The sequence below is a fragment of the Salvelinus fontinalis genome, chromosome 36 (genome assembly GCF_029448725.1).
Source record: "Salvelinus fontinalis isolate EN_2023a chromosome 36, ASM2944872v1, whole genome shotgun sequence".
Lineage (NCBI taxonomy): Eukaryota > Metazoa > Chordata > Actinopteri > Salmoniformes > Salmonidae > Salvelinus > Salvelinus fontinalis.
Window position 1 is genome coordinate 12,743,851 of NC_074700.1, and position 17,533 is coordinate 12,761,383.

At 45.3% G+C, this 17,533-nt stretch overlaps 1 protein-coding gene across 8 annotated transcripts in view; it reads left to right on the top strand.

Annotated features, from left to right (window-relative positions):
• LOC129835211 (neurexin-2-like) overlaps nucleotides 1-17,533 on the top strand; it is a 616,507-nt gene that overhangs the window by 545,688 nt on the left and 53,286 nt on the right. For all 8 annotated transcript variants that reach the window (XM_055900712.1, XM_055900716.1, XM_055900714.1 and 5 more), the window contains 3 exons: nucleotides 8,209-8,328; nucleotides 12,204-12,585; nucleotides 14,085-14,275. In XM_055900712.1, coding sequence (XP_055756687.1) covers nucleotides 8,209-8,328; nucleotides 12,204-12,585; nucleotides 14,085-14,275 — 693 coding nt within the window. The remainder of the gene's footprint in view (nucleotides 1-8,208; nucleotides 8,329-12,203; nucleotides 12,586-14,084; nucleotides 14,276-17,533) is intronic.

The window sequence follows — 17,533 nt, forward strand, 5'->3', positions numbered from 1 at the left end:
AATGGGCCTGGTTTAACAGACACCAGTGTGGTGTGTTCGGTCCAGCAGGGCTCCAGTGTGCCGGCCTGTCCTCCTGCTGTTTGAACAGGGGACGAGTAATCAACTGTGAAGGTTGTTGTGGAACAAACAGCCATTTAACCTATGACAACATTGGCCATGATCACCCAGCCAGGGCTGGGCACAGGGAAGGAGAGATAGAGAGAGAGTGTGTATGTGCGTGTGTGTCCTTGCGTGTGTGTTTGTGAGTGCATGCATGTTAGTTGCATCTATATTTGCCCTCTGTGTATGTGGGTATCGTGCATCAGACACTACATACCATTTTAATATAGCCCATGACTTTGATGCCCATATGGTGGTAGCTTGTGGTACCATAACATGCTCTGCCCACGCCCTGGCCACGCCCTGTACACGCCCTGCCCACGTCCTGCCCAGCCCACACCCTGGCCACGCCCTGCCCACACCCTGCACACGCCCTGCCCAGCCCACGTACTGCCCACGCCCTGCCCACGCCCCGAGTTGACGTGCTACGCCCGCTGTGTCAGCTGGTGTGATTCCAACCTGAACGAACCCATCTGCTGCATAGCAGGCTGGCACGGCAAACCCTCAGGGGGGGGGGGCAGAGCCATAGAATCATAGGAACATGAGACTGGGCATCAGACTGGGCGGCATGAGGTGGCGTGGCAAGTGTCCGAAGCTATTGCAGTCTAAACAATGTATACGCTGATCAAACATCATGATCATAGATGGACTATATCAAGGGGCTACGCTGAATAAATTGATGGAATGTGGCTCTAGTATTTATAGAAAGGCCGAGAGAGGCAGAATACAACACAAGTTCCAGTGTCCAAGCCAAAATACTGGGGTGCAATCATGAGCATAAACAGTGCATTAAATTATTGGAGAGGCTTGCATGAGGTTCGGGCGGGATGGGGGGGTTGGTGATAGAGAGATCAGATTGCCAGGAATTGATTAGAGGCGGGGAGGAATAGAAGAGCTGGCACTGCTCAGGATGACCATGTGAGGGTAAGGAGAGAGTGATGGGAGTTGTAGAGGGGGATGGAGGGATGGTACTCCTCTCTTCACAAACAACAGAAGGGGAGGATGCCAGATAACAGATGGGAGAGGACAGAGGGGGCACAGGGATGGCGAGAAAATACTGGTGGCTTCACGCTTCACACACATACACACACGACACTTGCAGAAACACTCATGTAACACATTGCACACACACACAGAAACATCAGACACACGCTTCCAGAAACACACAAACAAACACCTCCTCCCACACACACACACACAGCTTCCCTGTGGAGTGTTTTCTCATGCGACATCCTGGGCGTGGAGCCATCTGTAGGGGAAGCCATATTGCTGAATCGCCATCTCTGATTGGGTCTCCCTCCCTGTGCCAGAGACCTGATAACCTCCTCCTGCATTATACATTCAGCAGGGCCTCGCTTCTCTCTCTCTCTCTCTCTCTCTCTTTACCTTACTCTTTAGAGGCCTTCAATTATCTCCCTCTATCTCTCTCACTCCCTGGGAGATTCTCAATTGCATACTTCTCACGTCCTCTCTCCTCGCCTCCTTTCCAAAACCCATCGGGTGAGAAAGCCACAGGTCTGTCCCCTCTGACCCTCTCCAATGGGGTTTTAAGAAAAAGGCGAGGAGAGCGGAAAGAGGACGCGAGGTGTATGCAATTGAGATCCCCCCCCCCCCCGTCTACCCACCTCTCTCTCCACTCAATTACTAGCTTGCTTGCTTGCTTTCTCTCAATCTATCTTGCTCTTCATTTTTTTCTCTGTCCCACTCAGTGCCTCTGTACCCAGTATGAGACTGCATAATGTCGCAGAGGGTCTTTTTTAGGGCACAGCCTGTGTCACCTTGTCAGCCAGCAGACTGGCACTCAGGCATGCACGCCACCCACAACAACCCATGCAGACACACACCCAGTGTCAAACTGAAGTACAGTGCACACCTACAGTATACAGACACAGTATTGAAGGGACAACCATAATTCCATTGACAGGCTGCTTCCTGTCAACCCCAGTCTGATGTGTGGTCTTCATACTTCCACTACACTCAGTGTACCGTCTGGACACTCTGCACTTAGTTTTCTGTCATTCTCTGACCTTGCAAGGTGTTTACTCATTTACGTCGGGAAGAAAATTGTGCATGTGCAGTATTATTTGCAGACAGACACATTTCAGTCATTTATCAGACAGTCGTATCCAGAGCAATTTACAGTAGTGAATGCATACATTTATGTACCAATTTGTTTCATTTTTTTTCATACTGGTCCTCTGTGGGAATCGAACCCACGACCTTGGCGTTGCAAGAGCCATGCGCTACCGACTAAGCCACACGGGACATTGCAGTGAACTGCCTTGGACCCATTACCTTCTATGTATTATGGTAGTCATGAACGCAAATAGAAATAGATCCTTTTAAAGTACCACACACACACACACACACTCCTCTCCATTCTGACCACGCCATCTGGCTTATCTCGGTAAGCAGACGCCTATAGATGTTGCGTTAGCTAGTCTTTCTCCTCCCTTCTTCCCTCTCTCCTGTCCTCCTCTCTCGTTTGATTCCTCCCCGTGCCCTGGCTCTAAGGACCACCCCCTGTCAGCGGATATTAGTAGTCATTTTCAACACTGCTGAAAATCCAGTATCTCTCTCTCTCTCTCTCTCTCTCTCTCTCTCTCTCTCTCCTTTAGAAGTGCTGAGCATCGGCATCCCCCCTTTCTCCTCAGAGGGGGGCTACTGAGCCGAGAATGGACAGAACAAGGGAATAAAGAGCGAAAAGAAAAAGAGGGAGGATTTGTCTGACGGCCATTTTAATTCGAGTGCATGCAGGCCCAATGTGATTTTTTTTTCTCCCTGCGATGCCACTCATGGCTGTACCGATGACTCCACCTACGTCAACTTCCTGCTTGGTCCCCTTCTTGAGTCAGGCAATCCCTATGGGCTACTATAGGCTATACGCTGCTAACCGCAAAGAGGTTTAAGGTAGTAAGGACCCGAAGAAAGACGATCGACAATTGACCTGTAGTAACTTTGTTGAGATCACCAAAAGGACTCGTTATGTATTCATGTCGTCCTTTAAAAAATTGATGAGTCCATCACATTTCAAGGTTATACTTTTTTCAATGGCAACATCTCATCATCCTATCGTCACAGACACCACCATCCAAACCCTTGACTCATTAAAACACTCGTACATCGCCTGCAGTCCCCTCTGACCTCAACCATTGGTGACTGGCTCTTTTATTGACAAATGCTTGAACGACCTCCTGGAAACAGTTTCACTCTTACCCCAATGAGTCACGAAGCATTTGTGAGCCAGGTAAGGCAAGTGAAGCTATCGCGTACGTCTCCACCGCTGCCCCTTATGCCGTGGCCCTGTCGTCCCACTGCCCTCTCCAGCTAGCGCTGATCACTCCTCAACCCTCTTTCTCTCGAAGACTGGCTGTTTGCGTGCCGTGGTGGCCCACAATGCTTTGCTGCGGCCCAATTAGACTCCCGGCCACATTAGGATTCCTCCCACTTAGTGATGTGGCGCTGCCGGAGGTTAACTCGCTGCTACATGGTAGAGGTGGCAGTGCCACGCGACTGCCTAGTTTCTCAAACGAGTCAAACTTGTGAGACTGAGATGAGACTTTGGGTCTGGAAGGGCTGTGTGGAGACTCTTAGATCCGCTGTTGTCAACAGTGTTGTGGCCGGAGAATGGGTAAATGTGTTGGGGAGAAGCTGTGACATCGGGCCCAATGTGGATCACAATGCACCCATCTCTCCAAGCTCTTGTGGTCGGGCAACAATGGAGAGCTTTACTTCTCCTAGCCGGTCTCGACCCAGAGATAACTTGTGGGAATGAAGCACTGCATTGCAATCCAAAGCCACTGATTTGAATGGGCGTGTTCATCGATTAGCGTGCATTAATCAAGGGTGTTTAGATAGAAGCACTGTGGTAATGGATGAATCGACAATTGTTAATTGAGAAACAGCTGGTGAACGTAACACATCTCGTCCGTCCTCTGCTCATGGGTCCTCCAAACAGTCCATGACATCCACATTAAACCAGTCGGCTAAAACTGGAGGATCCTCTACCAACTGAAACGCCAAACTTTACACTGTCTACCTCGACGACAGACAATACGGGGGACAGAATGCCGAAGTGTGAGATAATAGACGAGGGAATGACTGAGAGAAGGAGTGAGAGAATGACATCCTTTGTTTCTATGATCAGAGACGTTCTCCCATTGATCTCGGTGACAAAGGGAGGGTGGCGAAAAGAGAAAGTGGCGTCTCAATGAGAATGAATTGCATTTTAATATCGCTGCTCTTATTAATGATTAGCCTGGCCCTTGTTTCTACAGAGGATGACAGGGCAGCATTAGAGCGACTTACAGCCTCATTTAGCACCAAGCGCTCCTCCGCTAGCCTGTTTACTATCTTCATTACCTGGCCATTAGAAGATGGCCAAACATCAGCATTAAAGCAGCCTGCCAGTTAGGCAGGAGGCAGGTGGCAGAGCAAAAGCAATGACATGTGGATTACAGTGTCCATTAGCTATTAGTTAGCTAGCTACTGTAGCAGCTTCTAGCTAATATGGCCCAATTAGCTGGTCAGTAGGGTAAGCAGCAGGTGGCAGATCCCTAGCATTATGGGGATTGAACCGCTCCTTAGATGCTAGCTAGCTGTACTAGCGCTACATGATTTTACAGTGTATTAGCTCCAAGCTAATAGGGCATAGGATACTCTATTAGCTCCTTGTTAGCTACAGTAATGTTACAGTGTATTAGCTTCAAGCTAATATGGCCCATTGCACTGTTTTCTGCCCTCAAACCTCGTTCGATGTTCCCCCAGCGTAGCAGACACGCTAAGGCCTTCATTGTTACTGCTGTTATGGCCTGATGTGTCCTCTGTTTCTCCTTAGAATTAGCCCCTTTGCTCTTTTATGGCCTCTTGTGGCAGATAAATAACACATGGACTCTATCCCGGGGGAACCATTTCCTATTCATTCTGCCTGCTCTGGAGTCTCCGAAAGGGCTCTCTGGTTGTATATCAAACTACATTTTGCCTTTGTCTCTCTCTTGCTCTCTCCCGTTCTCTCGTTCGCAAGCTCTCTGTCTTTCTCCTTCTAGAAGTTTATCTTAAACTAGTTCTTCTCTCTCTCTCTCTTGCGCGCTCTCTCGTTCCCTCTCTCTGCAGTAGGGGACTTTGCCTCATATTAACTTCACACATAGTGTGATTAAACGTCTCTCGATCCAATTTCGTGTGGCTCAAGACAAAAATCCAGGGAAGAAGGAACAACATTAAATATGAAAACGGTTCTCCTGTGTGTTTGTGTGTGAGTGTGAGTGTGAGTGTGAGTGTGTGCGAGTGCGAGTGTGTGTGCGTGTGCGTGTGCGTGTGCGTGCGTGTGTGTGTGTGTGTGTGTGTGTGTGTGTGTGTGCGCTATCAATTTATGGAACCTTTTTCCCCCTCAAAACCAAATAATTTCAGACTCAACTGCGGGGGGGGGTGGGGGGGGGGGACAATCCCATGCCACTAAGCCCCACTCCATTATCCACTGAGGCACCTGCAGCATCGCCACTCACAAAAATCAACAGACATATTTCTAAAATAGGATAAAACATAATAGTAAAATTGTTGGACGGCCACCACTTGTTTTGTTTTTCCAAATGTACCCTTGGTCCAGTTGCTGCTCAGCACGTACAGTAGGTCTTTAACCCTTTACACTCGTGGGGATTGGCCTATGTGGATAGAGCTACATTGATATGCTTCTTACTGAAGTAATATGAAAAAACATATGCTTAATTGCTGTAGCAATTGAAAGGGAACAGTGTGGAGGTTATGGGGAAATTGTTCGACCAAATTTGAGGACACACCAGTTCACTTGACACAAGACTGAATCCAAACATTACACTGTTGAGTTTATGTGCATTTTACATGTACAGTACTTTTAGACACATTTATTTAACGAAATATGAAAATGGTCTGGATACATTCAGTATCATAATAAGAATATTCCTGAAAATGTGGGATAGGTGCCACATAAGAAAAATACAATTACAAGGGCTTGAGTGAGAGGACTAACAAGTGTCTCCAAGGGGACACGCCCCTCACCAAAGTATGCAAGTCATTTCAAAGTATTTTTATGACTTAAAAAAGAGTCTTTAACTATAAGGTGCTTTTTTGAGCTCTCCTAGCTTGCCGTTGAGGAACTAGAGCGAGCACACTTGTAGTAGTTTTGTTTGGAACACAGCCCTGCATCTCCCTCTGTCACACAGTCACTGTTGTTGTTTACGGAATGATCTTACGTTTTGGTGTGCATAGAATGGAGTCATGCGTGCATTCAGGAGCATGTTCTGCTGCAATTTTCTTCCCAATAGACCAACCTAGGCTCAACCTGTTCAGAACCACCCAGGGTACGACGCCATGTCATCTTGTAACTGCATCAAATATAGTGATCATAAACGTTGACACTGTATATGACAGGAGTTTTATGATATGGACATTTGAAGTGCACATTTAGATCCACGGGTGCTGGGCTTGCTTGTATGACATCAAAGCGGTATTTATTATAATCCTCAACGTCTCGTCTTTCGGAATACATAGAGTCCAGCAATTCACAGCGTTTTCCTCACTCAGACAAAAGTAGCAGGAGGGATGCGGGCAACGTCTTGTTGTGTACGGTGCTCAAGTTCAGAACAGCTGTCAGTCAAAACCCATACGGAGCTGTGAAGTGCAGAGCCTGATCTCTACCATCATTACTTTACAGCCACTGCGTTCCAATTTAGGCACTTATCAGTGCCCAAATCTGCCATTTTCAACCCGTATACGAGTGTAAAAGGTTAATGGAAGTGACTGGCTTCCTCGGGGCACTGTACTATTTCAGGGCTGGTTCCACCAGGCAGTGAAGTGGAAGACTCCCTCGTTATGGCTTTGTTTACGGACCCATTAGTTTCCCTCATAATCACCGTTCTTTGCCTCGGTGAATGCCACTGTGACACACTGCGAGTCAACCGTCGTCAGGGACAGCCTTTTGTTTTAGCCTCTTAGGCTGTGCTATTGTATAGCGTAGCCAGTAATTATTTTCCCACTTTCTGTTGGTTAGTTTTCAATGTATTGCCCTTTTTAGTAGATACATTTGAATGTGATGTGTAAACGGAGCACTTCGCTGCAGCTGTTACCGCCGGCGCAATTAGCATTAGCCGTCACCATGACTTTGCTCATCCGAAGGCGATTCGTGCCGACTCGCCCCACAATACACCTCAATGACAGACGGATTCAGTTCTGCTGCCTTCATCAAAACCCATACTCTTTCACTCCGTCACTCACTCGTTCCCTGCCACATTTTATATAATCGGTCTGTTTCATTGGAAAAACTATAAATAGCCCCGAGGCTCAGTTGGTGAGAGAGAAGATGCTACAGTAAATATGTCTTTAATATGCATTTCTCCCACCGCCATATGTTGCCGCGTCAAACAGTCCGTCTCCCGTGCCAGTAGAAGCGAGACCGAAGGAGAAGAAGAGGGGGGGGGGAGTGACCGAGGAGAGGAGTGGCAGATCCAATGCAGTCTAATCCCCCGTTTTCTCTACCCAGTCTGGCAAAGAGTCCTATGGCAAAGTCCTAATATACAGACGTCAATTACACAGCTCCACTAGTACAAAATCCTACAGGCGATAGCTATAAAATAGTTCTACCACTCATCTCGGCTGTCGATGGCAGTTGTAGGCTGAATCCTTACTTTACAATGAAAGGCTTGTTAAGTAAGTAGCACTGTAACACCTAGCTACCCTCTTGCTTTGTCTTTGATGGCATCCTGCTGTTACTATACTATTAGACGGTTAGTTGTCTGTTTGAGCCCATCTACTGTTTTTTTTATATATAAAATTGTTATTTTTTATATAACCTTTGTGCGCTTAGTGACACATGGCACAGTATGCCTTCTTGTATGATACTACTTTGTCTTTCTGTGTGTGTGTGTGTGACTGTACTGTCACACATGTTTGTTTGAATGGAAACTGTGTGTGTGTGTGTGTGTGTGTGTGTGTGTGTGTGTGTGTGTGTGTGTGTTTGCGTGGGATAAGCATGCAGGTTTTCTCCATTAGCTGTATAGTATCGTCCCTGTGGACTTAGTTGCTGATACATACTGAATCAACATCCTTTCTCGGTAGGTGACCATAGCTCTTCCCCTCCAGGTAAAGGACCTGAAACGCTCTTCGCTGGCCAGAAGCTCAACGACAACGAGTGGCACATGGTGAAAGTGGTGCGCCGAGGAAAGAACTTCCAGCTATCTGTGGACAACGTCACGGTGGAAGGTCAGTGTCCACTTTCCACTGTTCGCCTCCACCTCTTCCACCCTTAAGTGATAGGATGGAGGAAAAGAGGGATGGGGGGCTGTTAGATAGGTGAGAGGAGGGATTAAGAAGAGGGGGCATGATGAGTCTTGGGGGCTAGGGATGGAGAGATGGAGGGATGGCAGAAGGTCAGTGTCCACTCTCCACTGTTCGCCTCCACCTCTTCCACCCTTAAGTGATAGAAATGAGGAAAAGAGGGACAGGGGGGGCTGTTAGATAGGTGAGAGGAGGGATTAAGAGAGGGGGCATGATGAGTCTTGGGGGCTAGGGATGGAGAGATGGAGGGATGGCAGAAGGTCAGTGTCGACTCCCCACTGTCTACCACCACCCCATGGGGGTATAATGGATGGATAGAGGGATGGGGGTGTGGGGTGATAGGTGAGAGGAATGCAAGAGATGATGAAGCCTGGGGCTAGAAATGACCCTGTGTGACCTTGTTTCTGGTGGACACAAACCAAAAAGAGAAGGTCTCTGGGCTGACCTTGTTTCTGGTGGACACAAACCAAAAAGAGAAGGTCTCTGGGCTGACCTTGTTTCTGGTGGACACAAACCAAAAAGAGAAGGTCTCTGGCCTGACCTTGTTTCTGGTGGACACAAACCAAAAAGAGAAGGTCTCTGGGCTGACCTTGTTTCTGGTGGACACAAACCAAAAAGAGAAGGTCTCTGGCCTGACCTTGTTTCTGGTGGACACAAACCAAAAAGAGAAGGTCTCTGGGCTGACCTTGTTTCTGGTGGACACAAACCAAAAAGAGAAGGTCTCTGGCCTGACCTTGTTTCTGGTGGACACAAACCAAAAAGAGAACGTCTCTGGGCTGACCTTGTTTCTGGTGGACACAAACCAAAAAGAGAACGTCTCTGGCCTGACCTTGTTTCTGGTGGACACAAACCAAAAAGAGAAGGTCTCTGGCCTGACCTTGTTTCTGGTGGACACAAACCAAAAAGAGAAGGCCTCTGGGCTGACCTTGTTTAGGACTAAGGTGTTTTTAATAAACTGGCCAAGCTCTTTCCTGCTCAATTCCAGGAAGCAACAACATCATCACCAAGGGGACAGATTGGAAAACTATAGGTGTAGTGGAAGCTGGGCTCATAAGTTTATGTAGCTAGAGATTTACAGTTGAAGTCGGAAGTTTACATGCACCTTAACCAAATACATTTAAACCTAGTTTTTCACAATTCCTGACATTTAATCCTAGTAAAAATTCCCTGTCTTAGGATCATCACTTTATTTTAAGAATGTTAATAATCAAATAATAATCGTAGAGAGAATGATTTCTTTCATCACATTCCCAGTGTTCAGATTTTTGCGTACACTCAATTAGTATTTGGTAGCATTGCCTTTAAATTGCTTAACTTGGGTCAAACATTTCGGGTAGACTTCCACAAGCTTCCCACAATAAGTTGGGTGAATGTTGGCCCATTCCACCTGACAAAACAGGGTGTAACCGAATCAGGTTTGTCGGCCTCCTTTTCTCACACACACACTTTTCTGTTCTGCCCACAAATTGTCTATAGGATTGAGGTCAGGGATTTGTGATGGCCACTCCAATACCTTGACTTAGTTGTCCTTAAGCCATTTTGACACAACTTTGGAAGTATGCTTGGGGTCATTGTTCATTTGGAAGACCCATTTGCAACCAAGCTTTAAGTTCATGACTGATGTCTTGAGATGTTGCTTCAATATATCCACATAATTTTCCTACCTCATGATGCCATCTATTCTGTGAAGTGCACCAGTCCCTCCTGCAGCAAAGCACCCCCACAACATGATGCTGCCACCCCCGTGCTTCACGGTTGGGGTGGTGTTCTTCGGCTTGCAAGTCTCCCTCTTTTTCCTCCAAACATAACGATGTTCATTGTGGCCAAACAGTTCTATTTTTGTTTCATCAAACCAAAAGGTACAATCTTTGTCCCCATGTGCAGTTGCAAACCGTAGTCTGGATTTTTTTGTGGCGGTTTTGGAGCAGTGGCTTCTTCCTTGCTGAGCGGCCTTTCAGGTTATGTCAACATAGGAGTCGTTTTACTGTGGATGTAGATACTTTTGTACCTGTTTCCTCCAGCATCTTCACAAGGTCCTTTGCTGTTGTTTTGGGATTGATTTGCACTTTTCGCACCAAAGTATGTTCATCACTAGGAGACAGAAAGCGTCTCCTTCCTGAGCGGTATGACAGCTGTGTGGTCCCATGGTGTTTTTACTTGCGTACTATTGTTTGTACAGATGAACGTGGTACCTTCAGGCGTTTTGAAATTGCTCCCAAGGATGAACCACACTTGTGGAGTTATTTTTCTGAGGTCTTGGCTAATTTCTTTTGATTTTCCCATGATGTCAAGCGAAGAGGCACTGAGCTTGAAGTTAGGCCTTGAAATACATCCACAGCTACACCTCCAATTGACTCAAATTATATCAATTAGCCTGTCAGAAGCTTCTAAAGTCATTGCATAATTTTCTGGAATTTTCAAAGCTGTTTAAAGGCACAGTCAACTTAGTGTATGTAAACTTCTGACTCACTGGAATTGTGAGACAGTGAATTATAAGTGAAATAATCTGTCTGTAAACAATTGTTGGAAAAATGGCTTGTGTCATGCACAAATTAGATGTCCTAACTGACTTGCCAAAAATAAATTTGTGGAGTGATTGAAAAATGAGTTTTAATGACTCCAACCTAAGTGTATGTAAACTTCCGATTTCAGATGTATATTGTGGAACCCCTATTATCTGTGTTACTGCCCAATCCAAGCCTTATACAATTTGATCAATTAAATATATAACATATTACACAGGGTGGTCAATTACCATATGGAACTCCTTCCCAATTGAAGCCCTACATAGACTATAGCATCCTGTGAAGATGCCAGTCTTCATAACATGCATTTATGTATGTCCCCAATGTTTTAATTGTTGTCTGTATAGATTGTTTATAAGGAGGGCTGTATCTGCATCCCTGCAGTTGAATAATTGGGCGTTACTAGCTCGGGCATTGAAGATTGTAGGAGGTAATTGGCCACACCCCATCATCAGGTCTTAATTCAGGCAAGATGTTCACTCAGACCTTGCTAAAAGATACCGACCCTACAATTACGCTTGTTTACACTGTGCGGCACTGGGGTTGGAAGGCACATGGTTTCATTATTAAGAAACCATGTAGCCGGTGCGAAATATGTGTCAGAAATCCTACTTCGATGCAGGGATGGGATATGCCATTGTACTACAATTTTTACCTTTATCCACACTGATACATAGAGAAGATTGAAATACTCCTAGTTTTCAGGGAAAGCTGCCCTTTCCGTCCTCATGCTAGCTAGCAGAAGCCACCGCAGCCATTTTGGAATGGCAGTGTCAGCCAATCAGCTCCTCTGTTGTTCAACACAACTTGCCATTCCATAATGGCTGATGTGGCTACTGCTAGCTAGCATGAGGACGAAAAGGGCAGTTTCCCGCCAAAATCCAGCAAATATCTGTGACCAACAGATGAATATCTGTATTCCCAGTCATGTGAAATCCATAGATTAGGGTATAATGAACTTATTTCAATTGACTGATTTCCTTATATGAACTGTAACTCAGTAAAATCTTTGAAATTGCTAGTTTATATTTTCCTTCAGTGTAGGAGGAGATTAGGAGATTCGTTTGCAGTTTAGTTAGAAGCTTTTAGCCTCTTTTTTTAAAGAAATTGTATCATCATCATGTTTTAGATTTCTATATTTATTCCAACATATTCCATCCCATTGTACCATTATTTCATAACCAGGGTATAAAGCTTTTCCTGATCAGGCCACATGGTTAAGAAAGCTCAATGCCTTTAATAGAACATATTCCCATGTCCTCCTTCACCCTCCAGGCCAGATGACGGGTGCCCACACGCGGCTGGAGTTCCACAACATTGAGACGGGCATCATGACCGAGCGTCGCTTCATCTCCGTGGTGCCCTCCAACTTCATCGGTCACCTCCAGGGCCTGACGGTCAACGGCATTCCCTACCTGGACCAGTGCAAGAACGGAGACATCTCCTACTGCGAACTCAACGCCCGCTTTGGCATGCGCCACATCATCGCCGATCCGGTGACGTTTCGAACGAAAGCAAGCTATCTAGCGTTGGCTACTTTGCAGGCCTACGCCTCCATGCACCTTTTCTTTCAGTTCAAGACCACCACGTCGGACGGCCTGCTGCTCTTCAACTCGGGGGACGGCAGCGACTTCATCGTTGTGGAGCTGGTCAAAGGGTGAGTCTGGACGTTTGATTGGTGTTGACATAAATATAAGTGTTGACATGTTAGCTTACCCTGAAAATTGTAATGTGGTTTTGCTTATTGTGCCCACATGGGCACATCTTAATCATATGATAATGGAGAACATAACAAATGATGTAGATGTATATGTTGTGAAACAAATGGATTCAGTGAAAATGAAAAAGTCCTGTATAAGTTCTACTAAGATATGTTTTTCTACGATTCTATGAACCTATGCTGGTTGGAGGCAGTCCACTCTATTTCTCAACGAGCAATACTAATCATTTTGGTTCATGGCTCTGTTGAATGCCCAGAACAGGCTATTATTATCGGGAGGAAACAGCAGTTGGAGAAAATATTTCACTTCCTAATTTGCCTTCGCAGCTGTACACACAATCCATACACCCCATAGACGTTAAGGTTGAACAAAAATCTATTTATTTGGTCTGGGGGAAAAAATGATTTGAGTTGTTAAAACTCTGAACGCAGACTTGAATAATAGGACACCTAAAATAGCTCCAATCTGAACAGTGTGTTATATCACCTGTTGTCACCATTCATCCATTCAAATATGAAAAATGCTTGTTATGCATGTAACTCCCTGCCCCTCTTCCTCCCCACCTGACATAGTAATGACCCCAACCATATCTTTCAGCACACACAAAGACAAAGCAGAGCAGGAATAAACACATCCCATATACATTGCTCTGGCAAACTAGTCACCAACAGATGATACGAAAGGAAGTCATTTTGTGCCTGAACGAAATATGCCATCTTGTCCGCCTCTGGCAAATGGACAGGAAAAGTTATATTCAGAGCTTCTGAGGGGGACATTTTTTTCTATGTACCTTTCAGGACTTAATATACACGACGAATAGAATTTCTGAGCGGCTGTACATTATGTGAGGTTGGGCAATTTCCTGCTCTGCAGCTTGCCATTGCACAGCTGGAGCTTCGGTGCACTTCAACCCGACACCACCCTCTCCTTCGACCAAAGAGAGAGCGAGAGAGAGCAGTCTTTTCTTTTTCTTCCCCCATCGCCTTTATAAGAAGTCCAAGATAGGCACCAGGGGCTGAGTGAAAAACCTGCTGTTTAAATATAACAAAGGTTGGAGTGAGACCGACTCACCCTGCCGCCTTGGACTCTGGCTTCGTCCATTGAACAGCCTTAACTATACTGAAAGTACTGAATCCGTATGGCGTAGTCTTTGACTGAAGAAACTGGTTATTTTTCAAAAGAGCCAAACACCCAAATATTCAACTTGCTAGGCTAGACCCGGCTTTGTCTGGTTTATACCTCTTTCAAAGAACTATGCTCTGTGGGTGACATTTCGATGTTGGTTTGGTCAAACTGACTGTGACCGATGAGGTGATATTGGTATCATTTGAAGCACCTTTACCCCTTTTCCCTTTCATTCACTCTCTGTCTCATATACACACACACGCACACCTACAGTTATTTCCTAAAAGTCTCTTACAATCTGTGCTTATAGCTACGTCCATTATGTCTTTGACCTCGGCAACGGCCCGTCGCTGATGAAGGGCAACTCGGACAAGCCGCTCAACGACAACCAGTGGCACAACGTGGTGGTCTCCCGGGACGCCAACAACGTGCACACGCTCAAGATCGACTCCCGCACCGTCACCCAGCACTCCAATGGAGCCCGTAACCTGGACCTCAAAGGTAGGGGCCACTATTCTGTATCCCCTTTTCTGTAGGCTACTACTGTATCTGATGGGTCCTCCGTGACTCATTGACCTTTCAACAACACCTACAACACCTACAACAACTCCTACATAAAATATACTATATAATACTATATATAAATACTAATAGCAGCAATATGTGATTGCTACACACACTTTTTTACTTTGGAATTAATGATATACAGTATATCTATTGATTATTGGAGAATACAACTGTTGTACCCACTTCAGAACTCAACATATTAAGTGTTTTACTCAAACAGTGTTTTACTCCACTGTTTGAAAACATTCTAATTGTAAACAAACATTGTAAAGCCTCAAGACATGGTTAAAACTAAAATGTTGATATCATGGCTTGATATGAATTTGAGAGTGGTTCAATTTCTCGAGCCCCGTTCTTCAGCTGTTTACCAAAACTGAGGTGGGTCGACAACTTTATTGTTTGAACTGCAGATTGCCCCTTTATATAGCTGAAGAAAGCCAATTTGTGTGTGAGTGCATTTTGAGTTGAACAATGTGGATCAATCTCTGTAGACTTTTTGGGAATGTTTTAGAGGCAATATAGGGATGGCTTTTAAAAAAATGTTTCAGAAACATTGATGACTGATAAGTATTTATTAAACCTCCCGCTTTGGCCTGGATGTTTCAATGTGTACTTCATACATTAATAATGTACGACCAGAATTACTGTCAATTAGCCACGAAATCCCTAGATTGAAAGCGACTGTTTTCTGGAAGCTTTGCAGTGCCATTTCCCAAAATGTTCAGCCTCCTAGCAATTAGAGTTCACGCAAATGAGCTTCAGCCCCTTGAGTGATAGCTGGCAAGATGCACACAGAGCAGAGTGAGAGCAATGACCTGGTGCACATACTGTATCTGCAGCTATACAGGTAGCCTGCTGGTTAAGAGTGGTGGGCCAGTAACTGAAAAGTTGCTGGTTTGAATTCCAGAGATGACTAGGTGAAAAATATCTGTACCCTTGAGCAAGGCACTTAACCCTAATTGCTCCTTGTTGGAATGATACTTTTTGGAATGATGTTCCTCTGAATAGAACTTGAGACCAAACTGCTCTCTGTGACTTTCAAACGTTTATTCACCAAGGGTATCATAAGCAAATGCACCGAATCTGAACATTACTGAAAGCTCTAATATATTTTCCCACCCAGCACATGACTCCCGTACATCAACTGGCAATTTTCCATAGCTGTCCAGTACCCGACACGCATCGCAAAAACGAGTGATTTGCTGCTGGCTCCTTCGGGCGCTCGAGGCCCAGCGCAAGGCCACGTTTTTCTTTCTTTTATCCACTCAAAAGTATATTAAATTAACATGCCTGTACACATGACTTTTCCCATTACATCTAAGTTACATTTGTAAATACTAATAAACATAATATGATCAACTAGACAAATTACACAACATGACTACATGAATGGCTACATTACTACATAATTATGCTTGATTAACTGAATAGGCTTTACAAAGCCGAAATGTTGCTGGATCAAATCCCCGAGCTGACAAGGTAAAAAGCTGTCGTTCTCTCCCTGAACAAGGCAGTTAACCCACTGTTCCCCGGTAGACCATCATTTTAAATAAGAATTTGTTCTTAACTGACTTGCCTAGTTAAAAAAAGGTTACATTTAAAAATACAAATAAAGTATATATATATATATATACATTTCTTTTAATCAAAATGAATCAAAATGAAATCAAATTGTATCTGTCACATGCTCTGTAAACAACTGGTGTATACTAACAGTGAAATGCTTACTTATGGGTTCTTTTCCAACAATGCAGAGAAAAAAGAGAAATCATATATAAAAATAATAACACCAGGAAGAAATACACAATGAGTAACAATAATTTCGCTATATACACGAGGTAACAGTACCGAGTGCAGGGGTGCAAGGTAATTGAGGTAGATAAAGTGACTGTGCAACAGGATAGATATTAAACACCAGCAGCAGCGTATATGATGAGTCAAAAAGGGTCAATGCAGATAGTTAAATAGTTAACCAATAGCTACCTAGACTAACTATTTAGCAGTCTTATGGGGGTAGAATCTGTTCAGGGTCTTGTTGGTTCCGGACTTGGTGCATCAGTACTGCGTGTCTTGCGGAAGCAGAGGGAACAGTCTATGACTTGAGTGGCTGGAGCCTTTGACAATTTTTAGGGCCTTCCTCTGACACTGCCTGGTATAGAGGTCCTGGGAGGCAGGGAGCTTGACCCCAGTGACATACTGGGATGTACGCATTACCCTCTTTAGCACCTTGCAGTTGGATGCCAAGCAGTTGCCAAGATACTCTCAATGGTGCAGCTGTAGAAAGTCTTTATGACTGTGTTGATGTGTGTGCACCATGCTGATTCCTTAGTGATGTGGACACAGAGGAACTTGAAGCTCTCGACCCGCTCCACTACAGCCCATCAATGTGGATAGGGGCGTGCTCGGCCCAAGATCAGCTCCTTTGTCTTGCTGTAGTTGAGGGAGAGGTTGTTGTCCTGGCACCACACTGCCAGGTCACTGACCTCCTCCCTATAAGCTGTCTCATTGTCGTCAGTGATGAGGCCAACCCCCGTCGTGTTGTCAGCAAACTCAATGATGGTGTTGGAGTCGTGCACGGCCACATAGTCAATGGTGAACCGGGAGTACAGGAGAGGACTAAGCACACACCCCTGAGGGGCCACCTTGTTGAGGGTCAGCATTGCGGATGTGTTGTTTCTTACCCTAACCACCTGGGGGCAGATCCAGTTGCAGAGGGAGGTGTTCAGTCCCATGGTCCTGAGCTTAATGATGAGTTTGGAGGGCATTATGGTGCTGAACGCTGAGATATAGCCCTGGAGCTATAGTCAATGAACAGCATTCTCATGTATGTGTTCCTCTTGTCCAAGTGTGAGAGGGCAGCTTGGAGTGCAATGGAGATTACGTCATCTGTGGATCTGTTGGGGCGGTATGTGAATTGGAGTGGGTCCAGGGTGTCTAGTATGATGGTGTTGATGTGAGTCTAGACCAGCCTTTCAAAGCATTTCATGGCTACGGTGCGATAGTCATTTAGACTGGTTACCTGGTCAGCGCCTGGTAATCCATCTGGTCCCGCGACCTTGTTAATGTCAACCTGTTTAAAGGTGTTACTCACATCGGCCACAGATAGCGATATCACACAGTCATCTGGAACAGCTGGTGCTCTCATGCATGGCTCAGTGTTGCTTGCCCTGAAGCAATTATAGAAGGAATTTA